At 43.3% G+C, this 27,292-nt stretch overlaps 2 protein-coding genes across 6 annotated transcripts in view; one reads left to right on the top strand and one right to left on the bottom strand.

Moving 5' to 3' along the window:
* Nucleotides 1-2,528, top strand: part of si:ch211-106h4.4 (MAM and LDL-receptor class A domain-containing protein 1) — a 32,387-nt gene extending 29,859 nt beyond the window's left edge. The window contains exons 45-50 of the mRNA XM_036985719.1: nt 386-545; nt 682-793; nt 1,128-1,245; nt 1,534-1,630; nt 1,840-1,885; nt 2,062-2,528. Of these exons, the coding sequence (XP_036841614.1) occupies nt 386-545; nt 682-793; nt 1,128-1,245; nt 1,534-1,630; nt 1,840-1,885; nt 2,062-2,163 (635 nt within the window). The 3' untranslated portion in view covers nt 2,164-2,528. The remainder of the gene's footprint in view (nt 1-385; nt 546-681; nt 794-1,127; nt 1,246-1,533; nt 1,631-1,839; nt 1,886-2,061) is intronic.
* An 8,450-nt stretch (nt 2,529-10,978) lies between these two features.
* The window catches only part of si:ch211-106h4.9 (rab effector MyRIP), an 80,384-nt gene continuing 64,070 nt past the window's right edge, over nt 10,979-27,292 (bottom strand). For 3 of the 5 annotated variants that reach the window (XM_036985718.1, XM_021613017.2, XM_021613020.2), the window contains exons 6-16: nt 23,694-23,791; nt 23,528-23,608; nt 23,301-23,456; nt 22,916-23,063; nt 20,289-20,902; nt 17,979-20,168; nt 17,314-17,499; nt 15,656-15,817; nt 15,476-15,538; nt 15,144-15,239; nt 10,979-12,064 (exon numbers count right to left, since the gene is read on the bottom strand). In XM_036985718.1, the coding sequence (XP_036841613.1) occupies nt 12,041-12,064; nt 15,144-15,239; nt 15,476-15,538; nt 15,656-15,817; nt 17,314-17,499; nt 17,979-20,168; nt 20,289-20,902; nt 22,916-23,063; nt 23,301-23,456; nt 23,528-23,608; nt 23,694-23,791 (3,818 nt within the window). In that variant the 3' untranslated portion in view covers nt 10,979-12,040. The remainder of the gene's footprint in view (nt 12,065-15,143; nt 15,240-15,475; nt 15,539-15,655; nt 15,818-17,313; nt 17,500-17,978; nt 20,169-20,288; nt 20,903-22,915; nt 23,064-23,300; nt 23,457-23,527; nt 23,609-23,693; nt 23,792-27,292) is intronic. The other 2 variants (XM_021613018.2, XM_021613019.2) reach the window with 2 other exon arrangements.

Below are 27,292 nucleotides of genomic sequence, written 5' to 3'. Positions count from 1 at the left end.
CCATTTATCTACTTCCCCAAGAGTCAGATGAACTCGTGGATACCATTTTTATGTATCTGCCTCCAGTATAAAGGAAGTCTGAGGTAGATTCGCAAGCCAATGCTAACTAGCTTTTAACGCAATGACTGGAAGTCTACATAGACTTCCAGTCATTATGCTAATGCTAATTAGCAACCTCTTTCAAACTGCATGCAGATACATAGAAATGGTATCCACGAGTTCATCTGACTCTTGGGGAGTAGATAAATGGAACTTGCCAAAATCCCAAACTATCCCTTTAAGGTTAGGTTTAAGGTGTCAGTTATATATTTTGGATAGTCTGGCTGTCAATGGGATGCTGGTCAGAAAAGGCCCGTTAGTTTCTCCCTGTCCTGTCTCCTTCCAGGTTACTACCTGTATGTGGACAGTTCTGTTGGCCAATGGGGAGACAGATCCATGCTGGTCAGTGAGATACTGCAGGCGGACAGCGGGGGTTACTGTCTGACTTTCTGGTTTCACATGTATGGCCCTCACATCGGGACCCTCAACCTCTACCGCAATGACAGGTGGGTACGATCGTGTTGTCCTCGGGAAGGATGGACGGACAGTTTGGACGATGGGTGGATGGATGGATTGATGGACGGGGTGTATGAATGGTAGATTGATTGGCTTATAGATTGGTTGATTCTTTCATTCCCCCAGGAAACAGCATGCTACTGGAGGTGCTGCTGATGTCTTGTGGACAGAGTCAGGCAGCCAGGGAGACGTGTGGTTGGAGGGCAGCGTATACGTGGATTATACACAGCCATTCTGGGTAAGTGTCTACAGTCATACGTAATAAGTAACTCATTTAACTCTTCAGGGAGGCTTTATATTAAGCGGTCGTTGTAGTGGCCAGGAAAGCATACAAGGATCTTCTTACATTTTATACTTGTCTTCTCCATGTACGTTTTGTCCCTGGTTTGATTAAACATCACTGGACTACCGTATTAGTGTGTGACTACCTGTGTCAGAAACCACAATTCCCAGGCTTCCAAGCCAAATCATTAACAAGACTTGGAAGCACGGTCATGTGAGACTGATGTGTCACTAATTATACTCTATATGTCTGTGATTTATATAAAGGCTGTGTCCTGTCCCCTCCACAGTTTGTGTTCATGTACTGGAGGGGCCGGGCCCCCGGCGGTGACGTGGCTCTCGATGACATCACCATCCATCCTGGTCACTGCTACAACACCGTACCCACGGACACTCCAACTCCAGATAGTAGGCCTCTCTCTGTATTGTACTAGACTGCACTGCACTAGACTGGACCACACTGCACTGAGCTGTATTGTACTGTGCTGTACTGGACTGGGCTGGACTTGTTCTGGACTGGAACGTCTGATCAATGGTCCCTCAGCCCCCCAGGTTTAGACATTTGGTGTGGTCGGAAGGATGGTATTAGAATGAGTTTACTAACAACCCCGTTTTGACGAGGGTGTTACACTGATGTACACAATGTTACAGTGTTCACGGACTTTTGAACTCTCTAATGTGTTCCTGTGCCGACAGATTCGTGGGCCGTGTGGTTGGGAGTGGCTCTCTCTCTGCTGGCGGTGGCTGTCATCGCCGCTGTTCTCTTTGTCCTCCCACGGAAACGCTCCACCAAGTATGTCACGATGAGAATTATGATCAAGTTGTTGATGATGAGTTGGTGATGTCTATCGTGGTGATGAGAATACTGCTGCTGCTGCTGATGATGACAGCAGTGACGATGACAATGACAATGGCAGTATTTGTGATTCCAATGTAAAAACAGATCCAATGATATCTGATCACAACAGTGGCAGAACTAATTCAGTGATGTCTCCCCCACAGCCTGCCTGAACCTCTGGAAAATGTCCACGTTTTCGATCTGAGCAGCGTAAGTAGAATTACATGAAATTACATCAAATAGCGAACATCATCCCAAAATCATATTCTATACTGTTCAAAGTTACGACAGTCAATGCCATCGTGAAAACGTGTGTTTGAGAGCCACATTGGCCAAGTTGTGCTCTGTCTAGGACTGTAATGAAGAGACTCCATTGGTATTTCTAGGGTTTAGAAGTCGGAAGGGAATCTGAGCTGTCATTCTTCAACACCTTGTATGATCCCTCTTCAGACCCTGCAGAGTTCAGAGGGGTTAACTCTGATGCTTGAGGAGGGATATCTCTGAACCGTTCTCATAACTGTTCTCATGAGCTCATAACAACACAAAGTTACGATATACACTAAGGGAGAGCGGTTGAAAATTAGCTGGCCGGCTAAAACCATCCCTTTTACAGAAACATTGATTAATGTGCACTATCCCTGTAAAAAAAATGTAATAAACTCAAACACTACTAAGAACAGTGTCAACTGAAGTGTATAAGCTACAGTTTGTATCGAACAGTATTCATATTATAGCCTTAGGAAAGCTCGATTGATATACAGTACCAGTCAAAAGTTTGGAGACACCTACCTACTCATTCAAGGGTTTTTCTTTATTTTTTCATATTTTTTACATTGTAGATTACAGTAATGATGGACTGTCGTTTCTCTTTTCTTATTTCAGCTGTTCTTGCCATAATATGAACTTGGTCTTTTATCAAATAGGGCTATCTTCTGTATACCACCCCTACCTTGTCACAATTCAGCTGATTGGCTCAAACACATTAACGAAGGAAAGAAATTCCACAAATTAACTTTTAACAAGGCACACCTGTTAATTGAAATTCATCCTCATGAAGCTGGTTGAGAAAATGCCAAGAGTGTGCAAAGCTGTCATCAAGGCAAAGGGTGGCAACTTTGATTTGTTTAACACTTTTTTTGGTTACTACATGATTCCATATGTGTTATTTCATAGTTTTGGTGTCTTCAATATTATTTTACAATGTAGAAAATAGTAAAAATAAAGAAAAGGCCTTGAATAAGTAGGTGTGTCCAAACTTTTGACTGCTACTGTATGTTCATTATTTTATGCTCGGGAATTGCATTTACCATAGTGACAAGGACAATGTTGATCAAGATCAATAGCTATGTTAAAAAGTGGTATATTCATAATGACATTAGATAAACCAACAAACAGAAATCTTTGTATCTAGAGTAAGATAGTTTTTTGTGTTGCACTTTACTGTAATAAATGTTTATTTACAAGTTTATTCTTCAGTCTCTTCAGTCTCTAACCTGTAATACAAGACAACCATCTCATGCCCCATTCCCAGCCCTCTCTCCAAGCCTCAGTCCTCTCTCCAAGCCCCATTCCCAGTCCTCTCTCCAAGCCTCAGTCCTCTCTCCAAGCCCCAACCCCCAGCCCTCTATCCACCCCCATCCCCAGTCCCCAGACCTCTCTCCAAGCCCCAGCCCCACTATCCAGCCATCCCCAGGCCCTGGCACATCCAGCACAGACATGGTAGCAAACACCCAGACTCCCCCATGCGGCTGCATGCCTAATTAATCGATAATAGGCTTTCTGTGGTGCAAGGGCATGGCATGTGTATCTTTGCTTTAGCTAATGTATACATGTTTATTGGTAGGCCTATTTGTTCATCATTTTCATTAAGCCTATTTCACAAAGCTATACATGGTGTTTCAATGCTGTCATATTTAGACTGCTGGCTGGTGGCAATGATGTAATTACTTGTTCAGTAATTCAATTTGGAAATTCAAACATTGCAGATTGTAAAATAAATGTTTGCTGCAACTAATACTAATCAGCTACCACGAGATGTTTTATAATATGCACCTGTCCTGTGTAGTCTACCTGAACCTGCATGACATGAGCCCTCCCCGTGCTCTCTCCCAGCTTGGATGGAAAGCTGTTGTGCGTAAAAACCAGTCTAACAATGCCAAATAATAGTCAGTCCACCTTCAAAACACTAGCTTCCTAGGGATTGTTTCTTAATTCAGTACACTATCTATAGCCATCTATCGTATTTAGATGCTATTTATGAACTTTGTATAAAAACTACACAGCAGCTAATGGTCATCCTCAATAAATACAAATAGCCTAACAATGAGGAAAAACATAGTTGGCTCAAGGATAAAAGAAGCAACTGTTTATTGTTTTCTGGCTAATAGCCTACACAAATGGCCTGCAATATTCAAGGTAAATTAAATGAAATCCAACTTCAGAGAATCCCCTGGGAAAAAAATTCACTGTCGGTCCAGGTTGCGGGCCGACTGTTTTCTATACCGAGTATTGCCAACCCAGACAGTCTTTCCTGAAACATGGTGCATTGTATGCCTATGTCCACTGTGATGCACACAATTTAAACTTCGTTTTGAATGGTGCGTGCGAAGACATACCAGAGGTAAAGGACTGCTGATATTTACGACCACACAACACAAACGGCGGTTCACCAGAATAAACAAAATCGCAACCCTCTTTTTTTTTGTCCACTAAACATGATCATCTATTTGCGTCTGCCAAGTATCCAGACGACCTGTACAATGAATCTCTTTCCGTAACCTGTCGAGGCCGGCAATTAAGGAGAATGAGCGGCTCAATTAAAGATGTTGCAGAGCTGCTCTATTTGAAGCCCAACTCCCTTCGGCCCAGTTTCCCTGATGTATTCCAAGGTAATAAAGCAGTTTTTTTTTTACCATCCTGTAACTGTCGCTTCTGCGGAAAGATTGTTGTCTAAACTAAAACTCATGAAGAACTACCTCAGAAGCATTAGGCTCTTGTTCTGATATGCCTTTTGAGCACCTGTGTAAGCTCCACTCATTACACTGGCATAGCCTTGACCGCGGCATTTGTCAACCGATATCCCCTTATGTGTTCAACCAGTATTTTATTTTTATTTGTCAAGGCCTGAGTCACTTTTTCAGTCATATTCCTAAAGCCCAAGAAACAAACACTTAGCCTCCTATAGCAGTACATACGTATGGAAATGAAAAAGGTTCATATGAATGACATTTTGAAGGGTTACTAGAAAATAGATATCTATGACAGGCGCATGGGCGCATCCCCCAGAGCTGCGAGGGTGTCTGGCATGCCAGTTTCAAGACATTGGCACATTCTTAGAAAACAAAAGGGTTCTGCGGCAGCCCCCATAGTGGACAGAAGTATTTTGGGTTCCATGTAGAACCTCGAGCTGCGAGGGGAAAATTATTGTTTGTGAGCACAGGCACATTTACTGTAGGTTGTCTGCCTCTGAAACTTTCTTTATTACTGTACATTGATCCACGTGTATTTGACAAGGGGGGGGGGGGGGGGGGGGGTGTACCACGATGAAATAATACACACCATAAACACATGATAGAAAACCACAGCTACTGTTAGTGTGTATTCATCCATTTGTGGTATAGACTTCCGGGGTGAACACAGTCCTTGGCAGTGTGATGTTCAGTGGCGTCTTGCTTAGTCTAGTCAACCGATGCTTATTTATCATGTGGCTGCTGTTAATGGTGCAGTAGAAGCACAACCATATCTGTTTCTCATTCATCACCACAGACCAAGTGGGAACTATACCGAATCGCAACAACAATACTCTCAATGATAACTCCAATGTAGTAACCTGGGTAACCGAGAGTTGACATATTGATGTCTTTTATTTCATCTTGAAAGCTACAGTATTATGCCAAGGCTCACTAGTACACAACTGTATAAGGCCGGCATTCAGTATTAATGAGATACAGTATAGTGAAGAGGTCCTGTGTTTGGCTGTGGGAGGAAGTACAGTATGATCCATCTCACACACACACACAAAATAGTACAGAAAGAGACGGTCCTATGTACTCAGCACAGCCACGGACTCACTGTTTTGGGACGTGTGCACATCGAGTTTCCAGCGCTTACAGGCAGGCTCCAGTCTCTACCATGCAGGAGGGTGACGATAATAACAGCATCACACTCATTGTCATCAGACGTATGATCTTAGCTCTACTTTGTCCTATCAACTGATCACACAACCTTTCCAAGAAGAATAGATATAGCAACTTTTGATTCTTACAGGAAGTATTGCTATTGAAATGTTTTGTATTTTACGTTAAAGATTAAACTACTCGATTTTTATTGCGTACCTTGCTCCGGTTTTTTGTTTGAAAAGCGGACAGCCTTTAGTATAGCCTTGAGACTTCGAACCAAAAGGACCTTGTGCAGAGGGCATGAATAGTTGTCAAACAGGGTGTTTTATTTGATAGTGTGTTTTGGGGATTTAAAAGGAGAGAGAAAAAACAGACATAGGAACTGACGATGTCGAAGACTCAATTTTATCACTGTAATATTGATTGTTTGCCAGTATAAAATAAGCCATGTGGAATTAAAGCCTGCAAGTGGTAAGTCATTATCATACTCAAATTATCTCTGTGGTTTGTTTTTAACGCTCAGCCTTGTGCACTATGATTTCTAGCCTTGATGTTTTGGCAAGTTATTCACCTTTTTAGAAATAGCTTAAATGCTGAAGCAATTACTGTAAACATGAGGCCATAAAAGAACAGGCTCAATTGTTGTGATATTCGACATCGCTGCAATGCTGAATCATGAAAGAGTGGAAACAGTTGTCTGGCATAGAATAAAATAGAATAATACTTCCCAAGGGACTTTCCCAAGATACCAGGAGATAAAACAACTTAGCAAGATAAGAGGACCTGCTTCATAAATGTCACCTTGCTGAAATGTAGACCTATTACTGCCAGTCGTAGCTCATTAAAGGGGCAGTCTGCGATCACTACATACGTTTTTGTACTTTTTACAAATGCTTTATGATATTACCTTATTTTACTCCTTCGTTTGGAAGTAAACAAACACTGTGTAGCCTTTCTGATGTTCTGTTATTTTGCTTACTTTTTATCAGATCTTCAACCAAAATATTAGATCATGGGAACCTGAGTGAACAAATGACACAACAACGGGGTACTTATTTCACAAACAAAGTTATGTAGCACTCAATGCCCCTGTGTGAAAAAGTAGTTGCCCCCTTACACTCAATAACTGGTTGTGCCACTTTAGCTGCAATTACTCCGACCAAATGCTTTCTGTAATTGTTGTTCAGTCTCTCACATCACTGTGGTTGATGTTTGGCCCACTCTTCCATGCAGAACTGCTTTAACTCAGCGAAGTGTGGGTTTTCCAGCATGAACTGCTCCTTTCAAGTCCTGCCACAACATCTAGGCCTGGACTTTCACTAAGCCATTCCAAACATAAAATGTATTGCTTTTTAGCCATTTTCATGTAGACTTGATTGCGTGTTTTGGATCATTGTCATTTTTGCATGACCCAGCTGCCCTTCAGCTCGCAGACGGATGGCCTGACATTCTCCCGTAGAATTATCTGATACAGAGCAGAATTCATGGTTCCTTCTATTAAAACAAGTCGTCCAGGTCCTGAGGCAGCAAAGCATCTTCAAACCGTCACACCACCACCATGCTTGACCGTTGGTATGAGGTTCTTACTGTGGAATGCAGTGTTTGGTTTTCGCCAGGCATAATGGGATCCATGCATTGTGAGATCTTATCATCTGTGCAGCTGCATCAGTACAAAAAAAAAGGACAACCTGGAACCTTACATGTGTGGTTGGGTGTGCTAGTGTATGGTTATAACCAGCTCTGTCTCTGTGTGTGTCTGTCCACTAGGCACAGCCTTGGTGGTTCAGCGGGACCAGGTTCACCTGCACGACAGTGTCAGTCAGTGCCGGTTCACCTTCCAGACCTCTATGCACAGTGACAGAAGCATCGTCTTTGCCTACAAGGAGGTGAATTCCCCTCTGGCAGTCATACATATCGACTGACTTTGGTGTGCTTGTTCTTGTGTTTAGGTTCCTATTGACATCAGTATGGTCAGTGCAGTGAACCACCCAGTCGAAGTGGGCGTCTCTGACGCGCTTGTGGTGCTTCATGAGACTGAGCAGACACCCAGTGAATATCAACGTACTTTACTAATCTACTGTCTCTGTGTGTCTCTTCTCCCTGCATATCCCTGCATCCCTGGTCCTCCATTATGATTAGAACACTATGCCTGACCGCAGTCTGACCACCATTGATGGCAGGAGGATCGTCTATGAGTACCACAAAGTGGGTATCCTTAAGTCCAAGATCTCCAACTCCACTGCGGTCGAGGTGCTTCCTCTGCCCAGTAAGTCAAAGTCTGCCGAGCTCTTTATAGTGGGATCCATATGGTTATTGTTTGTGCTGGGTTGGAACGAAAATGTTACATTTTCGGGGTACTCCAGGGCTGTATTAATTTGGCACAAAACAGACTGAAACGGGGCGGACTAGTTGAACTTGTGCAATAAGAAGCATTTTAGTTTTCCTTTGCAAAACATTTTGCTCCAGTGTGTTCTAATGAATATTGCTCTGGCCTAGGGTTCAGGAGATGCTGTTCTATTGGAAATGCCTTCTTCCTTAGTCTCTCATTGTGTGTCCAGTTCTCCAGCTGTGGTCCTTTTGTCTCTTCTGAGATCGGCTTTAACTGCAGCTCGTTTAGTGGACTGCAGAGGTAAATAGTGAAGTCCAAGTAAAGGTTATTGCCATTTGTAGGTAGAGAATACACTGGAATGTTGCTGTGAAGTACCCAAAAGAAAAAAGACCAACCTATCTCTTCCATATCAGCTCTGTGTTTTCTCATAGTTGCTGTTCTCTCCTAAACAGGTGCTCCAGTGGCTTCGACAGACATCGCTAGGACTGGGTAGACGGAGGCTACCGTCAAAAGAAGCTGAACGATTCACTATTCAATTCACTAGTTTTCTTCTGCTTCAAGGAAACTCATTCAAAACTGGATACTAATTCCCTCAGTCTTGATTTCACAAGGGGGGGGGGGGACGACGACAGAGCTGAGTTCAGATGGTTCACACCAGCACCACGCCACCTTACATTGTTACTCTCACTCACACTACAACCACTCCAGTTGCTACGACAACCACAGTGAGACAACGGACCGCCACTTTTGTCGCCACGACTACCTCCACCACCACCACTACTACTGCAACCAGACCCAGCACCACGGTCTCCACTGCCCTGCCCTTCACCAGTGCTCCTCCAGTGTGTTAGTAGCACTACATATCTGGCACACTTTCTGACCAAATGCATTCTCCCCAAAGCGTGCACTAGTTATATTCCTCCTCGTGGATTTACTGTAAAAAGGACTGAATTGTGTGAAAATCTCACTTGTGTGAAAATGTGTCCATGCTTGCCAAAGCCAATCCAAAGCTTCTAAACCCATGATGTGAAGTAAAAGAGTACGCACTCCAGGGAGACAGGTATAGAATGGGAGTTGTGCTGAGGTTTGTGTTTAGCTCTGGCTGCTCAAGGATGTAGTGATGGTGAGGGTATGCATCTATATGTGGCTCTGGTGTGAACATTGGCTGCAGCCAACTGACTTGCCTTGAATTGATTGCTAGGTGTCCAAACAAATCCTTTACCCATCTGTGTGTTGTTTTGTTCTTTCAGATCACACAAAGAAGTGGTTGCCAATCTTATTCTAATGAATAATACATAGGATCACGATAGGCAGGGCGCGCACTTTTGGGACTGTTCCATTGGTTCCATTAGGCTGGGCAAGCAATAAGCGAGCGCACCGAAAGTACTTGAATGAACGCCAATATTTTAAGGATGCTTCTCTTATACAGTTGTTTGTGCACAAACCTCCTTTCAGTTCTGTGCTTCCCCCAGAGGCGGCTGGTAGGCTGGCCTGCTATAAAGCTGACATCCCGTCAGAGCTCGCGGAACCCTGCGTACTCCGAGGTGGTACGCAGGGCGCTGGAGAAGGATGGTGTGGTGGTCATCGACCCCAAACAAGGGTTCATCATCTCTGACCGAGACCTCAGGGAGAGCTTCATGGACGGCAAGGACAGTTTCAATGACCCCGACCAGAGAATACGCTTTGTGTCAGACCAGTGCTGATTGGAACTAACCGGATTTGACCAGAACTAACCAGACCTGACCATTCAGGGGGCTTTGGGGAGGAACTAGTATTTTATACTGTGGAAGGAGAATGTATGCTTCCGCTACCTCGCAGTCCAACCAAGGTGTAAGAAACTGGTACTTTCTGGTACTTTCTACCGTGGAAATGAGATTGTGTGCTATCGCTACCTCGCAGTCTAGTGAAGGTGCATGAATAGAGGAACAGACGGAGTTTGTGAGACACTTGGAGGACAAATTTAAGTTTGTGAAAAAAATAACACGCTTTGGCCTTCTTCAGTTCTTCCGAGGAATTTATTCAATGACCTTTTATTCAGCATATGACAACCTCCAGGTTGATTTAAAAAGCAATGAACGATATAAGCTAAGAATGTCATCAGCATGATGACCAGGTTTTATTTTCCTGGTGGTCTACACTACTACAGCCTGCTGGAGATGGAAATGGCGGTGCCACAGGAGAGTCTCATGCCTATGCAGAGTTGACTGAACTCAACTACAGTGACAGAAAAAGCTGGAACAATGTACTAATGATTCTCTACTGTAAATATGCTTTCCCCATTGTCATTTTCATGACATTTGTAACATTTCTAATTTGCGTGAGAATGCTGTGATTGCAGAGGACTGGACACAGAATAAATTAAACTGGACAGATGAATTGACCTATTCCTCTCCGGTCATTAAGTGATGTTTACTATAATGCATACCTTAGTGAAGGGGATGAAGGTGGGATGCTGTCGAATGTCTATGGAAAACAAAGGCAGGAGCACTGCTTGAGGGAAACAAGTGGGTGTTACCTTTAACATCCATTGGAACATAAACTGTTGTATGTTTGTTTCCATAAAGATGGATTTTATTTCTCCAGAAGCCCTGTGTGCAGATCCTCGACTCCATCAACACAGGTGGTGCCACTTCCTCCTCTCAAAAACCCAAACCAAAAACCAAAACAAATGTCTTTCCCCATCTCTTTAACCTAAAAGGTTAGGCAAGCTCTGTGTGTGGATGAATCCCAAAATTGATAACTTCAAAGGCTTTATTTAGTTCATGACTTTGTTCCCACACTTGTAATAGTGGAAGACAAGTAGCTAGCCTTCACATTGAAAGGTCTGTCTGTAGGAGCACAATGATAAGCCACAAGTTACTTGACTGATTATTTTATTGTGCACTATAATTTACAATCAAACATCAAATGTACAAGGTTAGAAAGAACTAACGACCATAGCCCTTTATTGTGGGACTTTCTGTTTACCTCAAAATACAAAATGACGTATTACGCATATTCAACAGATACTTAACATTAGACAAATCATTGATGATTAAGGATGTAATTTGGCACTTTTTGCAATAACTAACTCATATGTAATTGTTCCCATAACAATGATAGACTATTAAACATGTTAAAGGCCCAGTGCAGTCAAAAAAGTGATTTTTCCTGTGTTTTATATATGCATTTCCACACTGAGGTTGGGATAATACTGTGAAAATAATGATAATGCGCTTTTAGTGTAAAGGCTGTTTAAAAAGAACACATGGAATTTCTGCCTGTTTTTGTGGGATGGAGTTTAGGCCTGCCTGGTGGCATCACCAGGTGGTAAATTAGTTAATAGACCAATAGGAAATGTCTGTTAGTTATTAACAGCTGCCAATAACAGCTATTTTTCAGTTTTCCCCTCTCCACTCCCACACAGTCCTAGCTAAATTCTTGCTTGAGAAATTGCTATTCGCTAAGAAGATATTTTTGTTTGTTTTAAATTCAAATGGTAAAAAAAATTCACAGTTAGCTACTTAAATGTTTCCCAGAAATTATTTTACGTTGAGATAAAAATGGCTACATTTGACCTTTAACTGTTAAAACATGTTAAAACAATCAGTAGTATTAATCACAGCTTTCAGCCAGGAGCAACACAGCTTGTTAGTGTCCGTTCTCTTCATTACCTTATATGGCTATATGGTTACTGATTGGTTAAAAGGTACGAAACCATCTTTGTTTTTAACTTCATCCATTTTTTTTACATAAAGTATGTACTATTTTTTTAAATCTCATTATAAAAAAATCTACAACTCTCGTCTATGTCCACAATGCCCAAATGAGTGGTAATACTGTCAGTCTGCACTCTGCATTGTCCTGATGGTTGGTTAAAGGCAGGTAGCACTGGTGTGAGGGGAAGCTAGAGGTCATGACAGGGGTCAACATGCCTGATCAGTCTGGCTTAGGTTTCTTTATCTGAAAAAAAGATAAGGTATGTGGGTCAAAATACAGAACATATACAGTATGAGACCACACACTATTGAATACAGGAACTAATGTGTTTGTAGTACATGTGTGACTATCATGGCATACAGCACATATATATTTATATATATATATATATATATATATATATAATGATACTGTTTATATGTGTGTGTGTATATATATATATATATACAGTGCCTTGCGAAAGTATTCGGCCCCCTTGAACTTTGCGACCTTTTGCCACATTTCAGGCTTCAAACATAAAGATATAAAACTGTATTTTTTTGTGAAGAATCAACAACAAGTGGGACACAATCATGAAGTGGAACGACATTTATTGGATATTTCAAACTTTTTTAACAAATCAAAAACGGAAAAATTGGGCGTGCAAAATTATTCAGCCCCCTTAAGTTAATACTTTGTAGCGCCACCTTTTGCTGGGATTACAGCTGTAAGTCGCTTGGGGTATGTCTCTATCAGTTTTGCACATCGAGAGACTGACATTTTTTTCCCATTCCTCCTTGCAAAACAGCTCGAGCTCAGTGAGGTTGGATGGAGAGCATTTGTGAACAGCAGTTTTCAGTTCTTTCCACAGATTCTCGATTGGATTCAGGTCTGGACTTTGACTTGGCCATTCTAACACCTGGATATGTTTATTTTTGAACCATTCCATTGTAGATTTTGCTTTATGTTTTGGATCATTGTCTTGTTGGAAGACAAATCTCCGTCCCAGTCTCAGGTCTTTTGCAGACTCCATCAGGTTTTCTTCCAGAATGGTCCTGTATTTGGCTCCATCCATCTTCCCATCAATTTTAACCATCTTCCCTGTCCCTGCTGAAGAAAAGCAGGCCCAAACCATGATGCTGCCACCACCATGTTTGACAGTGGGGATGGTGTGTTCAGCTGTGTTGCTTTTACGCCAAACATAACGTTTTGCATTGTTGCCAAAAAGTTCAATTTTGGTTTCATCTGACCAGAGCACCTTCTTCCACATGTTTGGTGTGTCTCCCAGGTGGCTTGTGGCAAACTTTGAACGGCACTTTTTATGGATATCTTTAAGAAATGGCTTTCTTGCCACTCTTCCATAAAGGCCAGATTTGTGCAATATACGACTGATTGTTGTCCTATGGACAGAGTCTCCCACCTCAGCTGTAGATCTCTGCAGTTCATCCAGAGTGATCATGGGCCTCTTGGCTGCATCTCTGATCAGTCTTCTCCTTGTATGAGCTGAAAGTTTAGAGGGACGGCCAGGTCTTGGTAGATTTGCAGTGGTCTGATACTCCTTCCATTTCAATATTATCGCTTCCGGCTTTAAACTTCTTCACAACAGTATCTCGGACCTGCCTGGTGTGTTCCTTGTTCTTCATGATGCTCTCTGCGCTTTTAACGGACCTCTGAGACTATCACAGTGCAGGTGCATTTATACGGAGACTTGATTACACACAGGTGGATTGTATATATCATCATTAGTCATTTAGGTCAACATTGGATCATTCAGAGATCCGCACTGAACTTCTGGAGAGAGTTTGCTGCACTGAAAGTAAAGGGGCTGAATAATTTTGCACGCCCAATTTTTCAGTTTTTGATTTGTTAAAAAAGTTTGAAATATCCAATAAATGTCGTTCCACTTCATGATTGTGTCCCACTTGTTGTTGATTCTTCACAAAAAAATACAGTTTTATATCTTTATGTTTTAAGCCTGAAATGTGGCAAAAGGTCCCAAAGTTCAAGGGGGCCGAATACTTTCGCAAGGCACTGTATATATACACACACACACACAGTACCAGTCCAAAGTTTGTACACCTGCTAATTCAAGGGTTTTTATTTGTACTATTTTCTACATTGTAGGTTATGGCATCATGTAGTTACCAAAAAGTGTTAAACAAATCTGAATATATTTAAATTTGAGATTATTCAAAGTAGCCACCATTTGCCTTGATTACAGATTTGCACACTCTTGGCATTCTCTCAACCAGCTTCATCAGGTAAGTCACCTGGAATGCATTTCAATTAACATATGTACCTTGTTAAAAGTTAATTTGTGGAATTTCTTTCCTGTCAAGTTTCTTCAAGTGCAGTTGCAAAAACCATCAAGGGGTATGATGAATTATGACTGGATTATGGTTCATTGTTTACCTAGCTAGCTCGCTAATGTTAGCTGGCTAGCTAGCTAGCTAATGTTAGCTGGCTAGCTAGCTAGCTAATGTTAGCTGGCTAGCTTGCTAGCTAACGTTACATGTATGATCTTATTATTCGTATCTCAGAGTAATTTGCTTGGCTAGCTATAGCCAATGTTAGCTAGCTAACATTGAACCTGGTTGGTTAGCTACTTGCATATTTGCACTCTGAATGCTCCAAGAGCGAAACGCTCTGAATTAACGAACGGACAATCTGACAGCACAGTTGCAGTCACCAACGCTCTGGATAACATAACAGCCTAACCAGCTCTGCTAGGGCAAGTAATGTTAAGTGAGCTGTTCTCTCATTTGTGTCTGGAAGTAGTTACCAAGTTAGCTTGGGTGCTTGGCTGCTGTTGTTTCCACAGAATGCTCAGATTAATTCTTAAAGAGATGGGTGGGGCTAAAGCTTAAGAGGGTGTGAACGATGCTGAATGGGTGTAGACAAAGAGGAGCTCTCCAGTAGTAGTACCAAAACATTCAAAGGCCATTTTCTCAAAAGTGAGTTTACAAGTTTATCGATGATCAAAGCAGAATGACTTTCCCACTGTTCTCAACTGTAATGTATGATATACCATTTTGTAGCTCTGAGTCTCTACTTTAATCCAGTGTAAAATGTTGCTTCATAAAACAGATTTGAGCTGGTTGGTCACATATCTCTAACCCTTCAAGAGTGGAGCAGGTATTCGCCTCCTCTCTGCCGTGACGAGACCAACATTTGTGGCTGCAGAGAGTCACGTGACACTTGATAAGTTGTTGTTCGAAAATCACAAGATATGTTTATAATTGCTAGTGAGTGACAAGTAGGGCCAGGAGTTGTTCCTGACCACATGACCTGACCAGGTAAAACTCCTGGTCCTAGTGCTAAGTGACCTGGTCTGGTCCAGTACCTTAGGCTGTTTCTTGGGCTTAGTGAAGCGGTTCTGTGGGACCACGTTGAGACCTGCATTCTTCAGAGCTGTGATCCTGGCCGCAATGTCCGACACCTACAACAAAGTGCGTAACGTTAACATGAATATGCTCTCACTCAGATCAACTTAAAAGGACTTAAAAACACCATTGAATGTATATGTTTGTATGTTTTCAGGCAAATATCCACATTATGGATATCTTTCTAATTCTTTCTTTCAATCATTTTATTTTTTCTAGTTTCATTATGTGACAATCACCAACATTCAAACATACAATAACATACAATTTTCTAGTTCTAATGTCATCATACCCGAGGTAAAACCAGAGGTAAAATCCCCCGCTTTCTCCTTTTTTCCAAAGCAAAAGTCTGCGTCTGAAATGCCACAAAGGGCTCGGGTCAAAAGTCGTGCACTACATGGAGAATAGGGTGCCATTTTGGACACTAACTAGCTAGCTATGAGACACAGAGGGCATCCAGACTTGAACACACCTGGAGGTCAGACTGATGCACCTGGGCGGCAGCTGATGCCACCTGCTCCTCCAGGTAGGACAGCTCCAGGTCAGAGGTGGAATCGCCGATGGCCCGGGCACACTCCTCCAGGTCGTCCAGCTCCGCCTCCAGGCCGTAGGCCGTGCCCGCCGCCACATACACCTGGATGGCACAATTCATTTGGCACAGACAGATAGACTGACTGTTGGCATTTCAGTTTTATCACATTAACAGAGGTTAGCATCACAGTGTTCTTGAACCCACGGGGACTGTGAAATATAGTGCCTTTGGAAAGTATTCCGAACCCTTGATTTTGTGACGTAACGGCAATCTTCTAAAATGGATTAAATAAATATAACATCCTTAGCAATCTATACACAGTACCCCATAATGACAAAGACAAAACAGTTTTTTTTTTAAGTTTGCTAATTTATAAAAAATTAAAAACATATACCTTATTTACATAAGTATTCTGACCCTTTGCTATAAGACATGAAATTGAGCTTAGGTGAATCCTGTTTCCATTGGTAGATTCAATTAATTGGACATGATTTGGAAAGGCAAACACCTGTCTATATAAGGTCCCACAGTTGACAGTGCATGTCAAAGCAAAAACCAAGCCATGGGGTCAAATGAATTGTCCGTAGAGCTCCAAGACAGGATTGTGTCGAGGCACAGATCTGGGGAAGGGTACCAAAAAATGTCTGCAGGATTGAAGGTCCCCCAAGAACACAGTGGCCTCCATCATTCTTAAATGGAAGAAGTTTGGAACTACCAAGACTCTTCCGAGAGCTGTCTGCCTGGCCAAACTGAGCAATCAGGAGAGAAGGGCCTTGGTCAGGGAGGTGACAAAGACCCCGATGGTCACTCTGACAGAGTTCTAGAGTTCCTCTGTGGAGATGGGAGAACCTTCCAGAAGGACAACCATCTATGTAGCACTCTCAGTCCTTTATGGTAGAGTAAAAGGCACATGACAGCCCGCTTGGAGTTTGCCAAAAGCTACCTTAAGACTCTCAGACCATGAGAAACAAGCTTCACGTCTGGAGGAATCCTGGCACCATCCCTATGGTGAAGCATGGTGGTGGCAGCATCATGCTGTAGGGATGTTTTTCAACGACAGAGACTGGGAGACTAGTCAGGATCGAGGTAAAGATGAACAGAGCAAAGTACAGAGAGATCCTTGATCAAAACATGCTCCAGAGCCCGGACTTGAACCTGATCGAACATCTCTGGAGAGACCTGAAAATAGCTCTGCAGCAACGCTCCCCATTCAACCTGACAGTGGTTGAAAGGATCTGTAGAGAAGAATGGGAGAAACTCCCCAAATACAGGTGTGCCAAGCTTGTAGCGTCATACCCAAGACTCGAAGCTGTAATAGCTGCCAAAGGTGCTTCAACAAAGTACTGAGTAAAGGGTCAGAATACTTATGTAAATTTAATATTTTAGTTTTATATTTGTAATAAATTTGCAAAAATGTGTTTTTGATTTGTCATTATGGGATATTGTGTGTAGATTGATGACAGGGGGAAAAAACTATTTAATACATTAGAATAAGGCTGTAACGTAACAAAATGTGGAAAAAAGTCAAGGGGTCAGAATACTTTCCAAAGGCACTGTGTGTTAAACGTTATACAGACACAAAGACAGACAGGTCTTACATTCTCCTCCAGTCTGCTGAGCTGTTCGTCCAGCCTCTTGGTGTCAGTGTTGAGGGGTAGTGAAGGGGTGTAGGGAGGAGAACAAGCGTAGTCACCCTCTTCCACCCCCTGGAGTAGGTCCTCTGTCGCATTCAACACCGTCAGCACCTCAGTGGTGATACTGCGCAGTGACATCGCCGAGTACCTCTGCACACACGCAATTGGATTTACACAAGTTTTATGCAATCCCTAAAAGCCTACGGTCTCTGTGTGGAACACATCCATTCAAGTGAGAACAACAGTTTTAGACAAGCAGAGAAGAGCCAAAGAGTCAAGAGAAAGAAAGAGTGTTGGACTGGTTGACTGCATATAGCGCTACCCCTGTTGACCAAAGCACAGTCAAGTTATCAGTTTGTGATCGCACCTGCTGTAGCAAAGCGGAAAGGATCTGGAGTGTGTTTTCTAGGTCCTAATTGATATGACCATCCTAACACAGAGTAATGGAACGAGGGAGGACAGAGGGGGGAAAGAAAGGGAAAGTAGTATGGTATAGAGGAGCAAGCACAGAGTTAGTGTTACAGCTGTTAGTTGCTTTGAGGTTAGAAATGTCGAAATGTTAGATCCACAGAATTACATAGCAATTTAGGCATCTCTATGGGTAAAGCTAGGTGCTTTTCGTTTCTTACATTCTGGATCTCCACTGAAGACAGTATCTCCTCCTGAACACAGGGGGCGCTCTCTTCTGGGTCCTTAGTTCGGTTGCTCTCAGTTTCTTTCTCGTCTGTATTCTTCTCAAAATTCTCTCCTTCTCTTTCCCCAAAATCATCCATCTCCTTCTCGCTTGTTTGCTTCTCTACCTCCCCACCTTCATATCCCCCTCTTTCTACTCCCTTGCTCTCTTCTTCCAGGTCTCGGGATGTCTCGCTCTTTGTCTGGTCTGACACTTGTTCCTTTCTCTCATCTAAATGCTGTGGTCGGATGCTTTTATGGGTCTCTGTTTCAGCCTGCTCATCTTTCTCTCGAGCCTCTTTCTCACCTTGCTCCACGACACACTCTACTGTCTTATCCAAACTGTCCCTTTCTCTTTCCTTCTCTTGAGGTTTGACTCCAGTCTTATCTAAAGTGCCAAACCTGTCTGACAGCTGTTCTAACATTAGCATCTCATTAATTGGATATTCATCTATCTCTTCTTCTTTCTTAAACTTGCTTTCTCCAACCTTTGTTTGGTTCTTATCCTCTTCTCTCCCTTCTCTTTCGGGGTTCGCCACCATCTCTCCATCCATCTCTACCTCCATCCCACCCAGTGTGTCCTCTAGGTTGCTGATTATTTTGTCAAACATCACCTCTCCCTCCACAGTGTCCACACTTTCTGTTGTTTCCCGCTCTCTTTCTCCCACTTCTGCCTCTCCCATCCCTCCTTCCACCTTTCTCTCTGCTTCCCCTGCCCTCTTTCCTTCCTTTCCTCCTTCAAACATCCTCTCCATCATCCTCTGTACCTTCATGACTCCCTCTTCCTCTACCTTTGTGTCCATCTCTTCGCTTTGCAGCTCTCCCTCTTTCTCACTTTCATCCTCAAAGTCAAAGAGTCTGACGTCTAGTTCTCCGATGCTATCTCTCCTCTCCTTGTTCATCCTCCTCCCTTCCACCTCCATCCCCCCCAGGTACCAGGGCTTCTCTCTCACCCTCTCCACCTGTACCCTCCTCCTCTCTCCCTCCATCTCTCCCCATCTCTCTCCATGCCACTTTCCCTCCTCTCCACATCTCTCTCTGACCCAGTCTGCCACTCTATTGGACAACTTCATTCTGTCTCCTTTTCTCCCCTCTTCCCTCTCTCCCTCGTTCCTTCCCACTCTATCCAGTTCATCTTCCGTAGAGGAGAATTGGGACGCGCTAACGAGACTGGCCAGATCTCTCAACTTGGAGGTCAGTTGCTCTTTATCTCCCTCCATCTCCCACAGTGCCTCAGCGTCAATCTCCTCCCGCTCTCCACCCCCTTCTCCTCCTCTCTCCTCCCTCCCTTTCTCCATCTCTTCATCATAGAGACCCACTCTATCCTGCTCGTCCTCTGTTGATGACAACTGCGCGTCATTGACCTGTCTAGCCAGTCTGCACCGTTCGTATGTCAGCTCTTCCTTCTCTCCCTCCCTCTCTCCTTCTCTCTGCTCCTCCATCTCTCCATCGCTGACACCCACTCGGTCAAGCTCTTCCTCTGTTGATGAGAAATGTGTGACTTGGCTAGCCAGCATACGCAACTTTACGGTGTGCTCCTCTCTTCCTTCTCTCTCCCTCTTTTTTGTCCTCTCCTCCACCCGCTCTCTCTCCCATTCTCGCTCAACCCTACCCACTCTGTCCAACTCATCTTCAGTGGATGAGAATTCTGTGCCTCTGACCTGACTAGCTAGCTTGATTAGTGTTGACTTCAGCTCTCCTCCTCCATCTCCCTCCCTTTCTTTTGTCCTCTTCTCCTCCTCATCCTCTCCCGCTCTCCCTCCTTCCATCTCGATTTCTATATGCCATAACCGCTCCTCCTCCTGAGTTCCTTCTCTCCTTCCCTCCCTTCCTCCCTCGTCCTCTCCTGATCTGTGCAGTTCGTCCTCAGACGATGAGAGGTGTGCGAGGCCGACTTGGCTGGCCAGCTCTCTCAGTCTGATGGTCAGTTCCTGCTCAAGATTGATGGTCACTCCCATGGTCCCTCCTCCCTGGCCCTTAGGGGCCCCGCAGCCGGGGGCCTCCCCCTCAGGACCCCGGGGTTCAGGGGTCAGCGACCTGGAGGTCAAGCCTCCATCCAAAGTCAGAGTGTCTGGGGTGACTGCGCCAGATTGGCTGGTCTTTTTCACACTTAGTTTCTTGGCCAGGGCATCCATGCTGCTATACTCCTGTTAACAGCATATAGAAGACATAGAAGCTATCAGAGAAATAAAATGAATGTCCAACATGATAAGGGGAATAAGTGTGATTGAGGTCATAAGTGAAAGTGACAGACTGTCTCGCTTTACCTCTCCTCTTCCCTCCCCTTGATCCTTCTTAGTCCTCTTCCTCCTTCGCGTCCTCCTGACTTTGCCCCCCTCCTCCAGCTCATCAGCCCCGCTGCTCTCAGCCTCCGTCCCCTCAGGGTTAAAGTTCACGTCGAAGATGCCCGGGCGGGATGACCGACGTGAAGAGGGGGTGCACCGGTGCTCCACAGGCACCTTTCTCTTCAGGATGGCGAGCAGAGGCTTCTGGGGCTTCGGCCCTTGACCTCGAATCGGATCTTCTCCTACCTCAGATTCAGAGTTGAGGGTGTCCGTGCTGGCGTGGTGTTCCAGCAAGGGTGAGGGGAGGCTGTGCTGCTGGTCGTCAGAGGCCTGAGAATCTGGTGCCTCTGACCCTTGGTTGTTGTTGGCGTTTGTCATTTTCCTGCGTATCTCCAGCAGGGCGGCGCCCCAGGCCCCCTCTCCCCCCTCGGCGTCGTCTGAGCCCATCTCATCGTAGGCGGAGATCACACCGGACTCCTTCTCCAAAACGCTGAATACCAGTGACTTCCTCTTGGTCAGGAGGCTGGGCCGAGACAGCTGTGTGCTCTGCTGGGCGATCCAGTTCCCGTCTGGGCTCTTCAGCACTGAGGACGCACCTCCGGACACACACACATCAGGGTAGACAGATGCCACACACACACACACACACACACACACACACACACACACACACACACACACACACACACACACACACACACACAGAGAGACACACAGACACACAGACACACAAACACAGGGGAGGATGCATTTAGCCACCAGTCTTTTACTACAGTACATCAATAATAGGTCATTCTGTTTGTTTGTTTTCCCCCTATTGAACTGTACAAAGTTGCATGAATGTACAGTGCCTTGCAAAAGTATTCATCCCCCTTGGCGTTTTTTCTATTTTGTTGCGTTACAACCTGTAATTTAAATGGATTTTTATTTGGATTTCATGTAATGGACATACACAAAATAGTCCAAATTGGTGAAGTGAAATGAAAAAATGTTACTAAAAAACGGAAAAGTGGTGCGTGCATATGTATTCACCCCCTTTGCTGTGAATCCCCTAAATAAGATCTGGTGCAACCAATTACCTTCAGAAGTCACATAATTAGTTAAATAAAGTCCACCTGTGTGCAATCTAAGTGTCACATGATCTGTCACATGTCTCAGTATATATACACCTGTTCTGAAAGGCCCCAGAGTCTGCAACACCACTAAGCAAGGGGCACCACCAAGCAAGCGGCACCATGAAGACCAAGGAGCTCTCCAAACAGGCCAGGGACAAAGTTGTGGAGAAGTACAGATCAGGGTTGAGTTATAAAAAAAATATCCAAAACTTTGAACACCCCACAGAGCACCATTTAAATCCATTATTAAAAAAATTAAAGAATAGGGCACCACAACAAACCACAACAAACCTGAGAGGGCCGCCAAAACTCACGGACCAGGCAAGGAGGGCATTTATCAGAGAGGCAACAAAGAGACCAAAGATAACCCTGAAGGAGCTGCAAAGCTTCACAGCTGAGGCTAGAGTATCTGTCCATAGGACCACTTTAAGCTGTACACTCCACAGAGCTGGGCTTTACGGAAGAGTGGCCAGAAAAAAAGCCATTGCTTGAAGAAAAAAATAAGCCAAAAGGCATGTGGGAGACTCCCCAAACATATGGAAGGTACTCTGGCCAGATGAGACTAAAATTGAGCTTTTTGGTCATCAAGGAAAACGCTATGTCTGGCGCAAACCCGACACCTCTCATCACCCCGAGAATACCATCCCCACAGTGAAGCATGGTGGTTGCAGCATCATGCTGTGGGGATGTTTTTCATCGGCAGGGACTGGGAAACTGGTCAGAATTGAAGGAATGATGGATGGTGCTAAATGCAGGGAAATTCTCGAGGGAAACCTGTTTCAGTCTTCCAGAGATTTGAGACTGGGACGGAGGTTCACCTTCCAGCAGGACAATGACCGTAAGCATACTGCTAAAGCAATACTTGAGAGGTTTAAGGAGAAACACTTAAATGTCTTGGAATGGCCTAGTCAAAACCTAGACCTCAATCTAATTGAGAATCTGTGGTATGACTTAAAGATTGCTGTAAATCAGCAGAACCCATCCAACTTCAAGCAGCTGGGGCAGTTTTGCCTAGACGAATGGGTAAAAATCCCAGTTGCTAGATGTGCCAGGCTTATAGAGAGACTTGCAGCTGTAATTGCTGCAAAGGATGGCTCTACAAATTATTGACTTTGGGGAGGTGGATAGTTATGCACGCTCAAGTTTTCTGTTTTTTGTCTTATTTCTCGTTTGTTTCACAATGAAACATATTTTTCATCTTCAAAGTGGTAGGCATGTTGTGTAAGTTAAATGATACAAACCCCCCAAAAATCTATTTTAATTCCAGGTTGTAAGGCAACAAAATAGGAATAATTCCAAGGTGGTTGAATACTTTAGGAAGCCACTGTATTGTATCTTGAAACTGTAATTGTCTAGGACATGGAAGACAAGCGAATAAATAATTGAAAAAAAAGTGTAATTTTGAAAATGACTAAGCTAGGTGTGTGGAAAGACCGTTGTAATGGTGCGTGTGAATAATGACTAGCAGAGTTGCGTTGGCCAGCAGGGTCTTACTGGAGTTGTCCAGGCGGTCAACACTCTTCCAGTTGGCCAATCCTGCCGCTCCTCCCTCCTTTTTCAGCCCATGCTGAGAGTCCTGGGAAACCCCAGAGCACTGCATCATAACGTTGTCATCCAGCAGCGAGAAGGCAGAGTGAGACCGCTGAGACAAATACAAATAATGAAATAGTTGAATCTCTAAAGAGAGGTAAATATAATCAACATAGGCCACACTGTATATACTGTGTATATAAATATGTTCTGTACTGGTCTTATGTGACAGACTGGGTTTTGAACCTGGGTCGACTGCATGCCGCAGTTAGCCCTCTGAGCTAAAGCCTAGGCAAGGCTACTGATCACGTTAGGTAGTTCCCTGAGCCACCTTACACTCCGTACTAACCCATATAGAGGCCTTGGCGCGGGCTGATGTGGTGCGGGAGATCTTGCAGCTGGGGGAGCTTGAAGCCAAGGGCAGGTCACCACTCTGGTTGTCGGGGAGCCAATCCAGGTCATAGTCTGGCTTCATCTCAGCTAGATTCTTCCTCCGCCGGATGATCTAGCATGAAATAAACTGAGTTGAATTCAATTGTATTGAAATTAATTTAAATTAAATGAAATTGGACGTACTTTCTGCACAATGGTTGTGGCCAGTTCCTCAATCAGCTCTTCTCTGTGGTCTCGCAGATACCTTGCCTCGCTCTGCTTGTCCTAGTCAGAACAACAACGAAGTCAGCCAGACAGTCAATAAGATGTTTACTCTTTTTAGACAACTCCATCCTGCAGAATATGTTACCTGACTGTCGGTGTGTCCCTCTGCCTTGGCGATGGCCTCGTCGATGGCCTCCTCTGCCACCCTCAGTGCCACCGTCAGGGTCTCTGCCATGCTGTGCTCTGAAAAGGGATGGGGACATAACCAAGAGGTTTCTTTAGATTAAAGTCTGTCTTGCTATACACTCACCAGCCAGCAGAGGGTGGTAGTCTGTCTTGCTAGTGGTTTGTTTGTCTTTTTGGAATACTTTTTTTGTTTTTATTTATTTTTGTAATTGTTATTTTTCAGAGGGGGGTTACATGTACAAAAAAAAAATGAGGGTAACCCCCGATTAATTGATCCATTATAGTGATCAGTCCTTTCTGGAGCCCAGATAATTTATTTATAAATCCCATCATTAGATGATTCGGTAGCTGACCTAAGTTGTAAATATGGGAGAAAAAATGAAGGAATTACCTGGTAATGTGAATGTATTTTTCAAATCTTGGAAAGTTCTCAAACCATTACTGTCCATAATATCGGTAAGGGTTCGTATTCCATATTTGCACTACTAGGGGGATGCAAAAGGCCGCCCTCCAGATCTCAAGGCATTGTTGTGAAATATTGGAGTACGGGCATGACATTTTGATTCCCAGTTACATTGTTTTTCAATTTTGCATCAAATAGAAAGTGTGAGCAATAGTAGCACCAAATCGTAATTTACATTAAAGGATAGATCAGTGAAGATCACCTCTTCCGGGGCAATCTCTATATACTCAACCAGGAGGCAGAATAATAATGTCTGGAACAATTTAAGATGGGGCCAAATGCTAGAGCCTGGAAATACAATTGAAAGTTTGGTAAACATATAGTCCTCCTACGTCTTTCCCTCTTTGTAAATGTACAAATTGTATCCGGGATCGTTAACCTTGCCATATACATTTTTATACCGCACTATGAATTTTATCCCAATAGCCAGAAGGGGGAGCCATGGGATGCATTTAACTACAGAAATTCAGCCATGGCAATATTCATTTTGACAATAGATATTCAGCCAGTGAAAACAACTGGGATATTATTCCATCTACTGATGTCGGATTGAATTGATTTGAGCGTTCTGTTAAAGTTTCTGGTAATGGTTTAATCTAAAGAAGGAAATATATCTACTCCCAAATATTTAAAATGGAAAACGGTTGGGATTCTATACGTAGAGATGGAGTCCTCCATCGGGGTCTTGAGAGGCAGAAGAGCTGATTTGGTTAGATACATTTTATAACTTGAGATTAAAGCTGAATGTATCTATGATCTTCAATGCATTTGGGAACAATTGAGATACAGTGTCTATATATATATATATATATATATAGTGAAATGTAATTTGCATATAAGGAAATTAAATGATCAGTAGAATATAGAGAAATCTGTGTTATTTAAATTGTTTGCCAAATTGCCTGGGCCAGGGGATCCATGGATAATAAGAACAGCAGAGGTGAAATTGGACCTCCTAGTCTGCTGCTTCTAGTGATCCTGAACGGAGCAGAGCAGATATTGCCTCGAGTGGCGCAGCGGTCTAAGGCAAGGCATGTCAGTGTTAGAGGCGTCACTACAGACCCTGGTTCAATTACAGGCTGTATCACAACCGGCCATGATTGGGAATCCCATAAGACAGTGCACAATTGGCCCAGCATCGTCCGGGTTAGGGTTTGGCCTACTGTCTTAGTAAATAAGAATTTGTTCTTATTATTGAAAAAAAAAAAAACATGGCTGAGGAATTGGCATATGGTATTTTAATCATATTAATGAAATTGTTGTCAATTCCAATATGTTCCAAGACTGACCATTCTAGTCTATCAAAAGCTTTTTCTGCATCAAGAAATAATACAGCCCAAAGAGCTGTTGTTTCTGATGATATAGTCGATGGGAGGTTATCCGAGGTTAAACGCTTTTTAACAAACCCACTTTGGACCGTGTGGATTAATTTAGGTAAATTACATGCTGACCATACCGCCCGCATTGCGTGCGCGAGCGTTGCAAAATACATTTACACATACATGTTATTCAATCATTGCATCCACACTGCTTGCTCACGTCAACGAGTCTGTGTAGCCAGGCGGTAAAGTAGAACTTGCTTCTATTTGTGAGGCTTGATGCGCTGCAAGTCCTGCCTCTCCCATCTCCTCATTGTTTTTTTAGGAGTATATAGCCACATGGGTGATTGAAAGATGAACTGAGGCCCATACTCCAGTCCAGTGGGAGGCAGTAATGCACATTAAAGTTGGTTGTCAACTGCCATATAAAGTCCAAAGAAGACGACTGAAAGAGGAGAGATTACTAACTCATTATCTGTGGATTAATTGTCGGAGTAGAGGACCTTATGCATTTCAGGTAAAATAACAACCCAATGTTTGTATCCCAGGACAAATTAGCTAGCAACAGCAAGCTAGCTAGCTAAATTGCCATGACTGTTTAATGCTTTTCGACCAGTCCCCAAATGAATATAGTTGGTTCAGAGTTCGTTTTGATATTTCAACCTGGGTGTCCTGATCGAGTCTGATGTGGATGGACAAAATCAACATGCGCGCACGCCTGGTGTAGTCAGCATGTGAGTCTCGAGACGCGATGCCAATATTTTATAAAAGTTTAATATCTTTGATTATCAAAGATAGAGGACTATAGTGAAAACACTTGGTGGCATCCTTACCTTTTTTTTAATAAGAGCTAAATTAGTGCCGTGTTCACATCTCTCCCAAATTAACATTTAAGAACGGCTGTATTAATAATTTAATAGTGGACCTAATTGATTCCAACATTTTAAATAGACTTCAGTTGGAATACTTTCCCATCCAAGTGATTTGCCTATGTTCATGGCATCCAATGCCCCTTTGAGTCCATTGAGACAGGTTTGGGTGGCTTCCTTCCTGTTGAGAGGAGTTCTTAAAAGGTGCAATATGCAGAAATCGCTCTGCCATTTCCTCGTATCAAAAATTCTAATAGTTCGCCAACTTTCCTGTTCATGTGGCAAATCAAGCATAGTGTTTGTACCATCTAAATACGTTTATAATAAACAAACATATTGTATTTTCAGCTGTTTGAAGCTGGTGTCCAAAACTGAAAGTAAAAGAGGCAAAAATGAAACTTAAGAACGGGAAGCATAGAAATAAAACAGATCTACCAGTTCTTAGACTTGCTTTCAATGAGAATGACAGATCTATAGATCATAAATACATTTGAACTATAAAACAACGTGAGCAGGTCTCATTGCCAACAATAGCAAAGCAGACATTGTGACGTTGAACAATATACTGGGAATAAAACTTTCGGAAGGCGAGTTGGTGACACAGTGCTCAATAGAACTAATAGGAGCTGGCAGGGTGAAAAATACACTAAAATAAGGCCTGTTTTTTCGCGATTACTTCAAAACGACGGCAAGCAGCTGGGAAATATGGTCATATTATGAAACTGGGCTCCACGGCAGATGCAATGAACTAGTTTTTATCAGAAAAGAACATTGTTAAAAATGTAATGTGTCCAGCCTACCTATTGGTTAACTTTAGCTAGCTATGACAATCAGTTTGCATTGCTAGTTAAAGCTTGCTGTTAGCTAGCCAGCTGAAGTTAGATGGCTGGCTAGCTACAGTAGTGAA

This window comes from Oncorhynchus mykiss, chromosome 8 (assembly GCF_013265735.2).
Source record: "Oncorhynchus mykiss isolate Arlee chromosome 8, USDA_OmykA_1.1, whole genome shotgun sequence".
NCBI classification, from domain to species: domain Eukaryota; kingdom Metazoa; phylum Chordata; class Actinopteri; order Salmoniformes; family Salmonidae; genus Oncorhynchus; species Oncorhynchus mykiss.
This window is presented reverse-complemented; position numbering and strand designations above follow the sequence as displayed.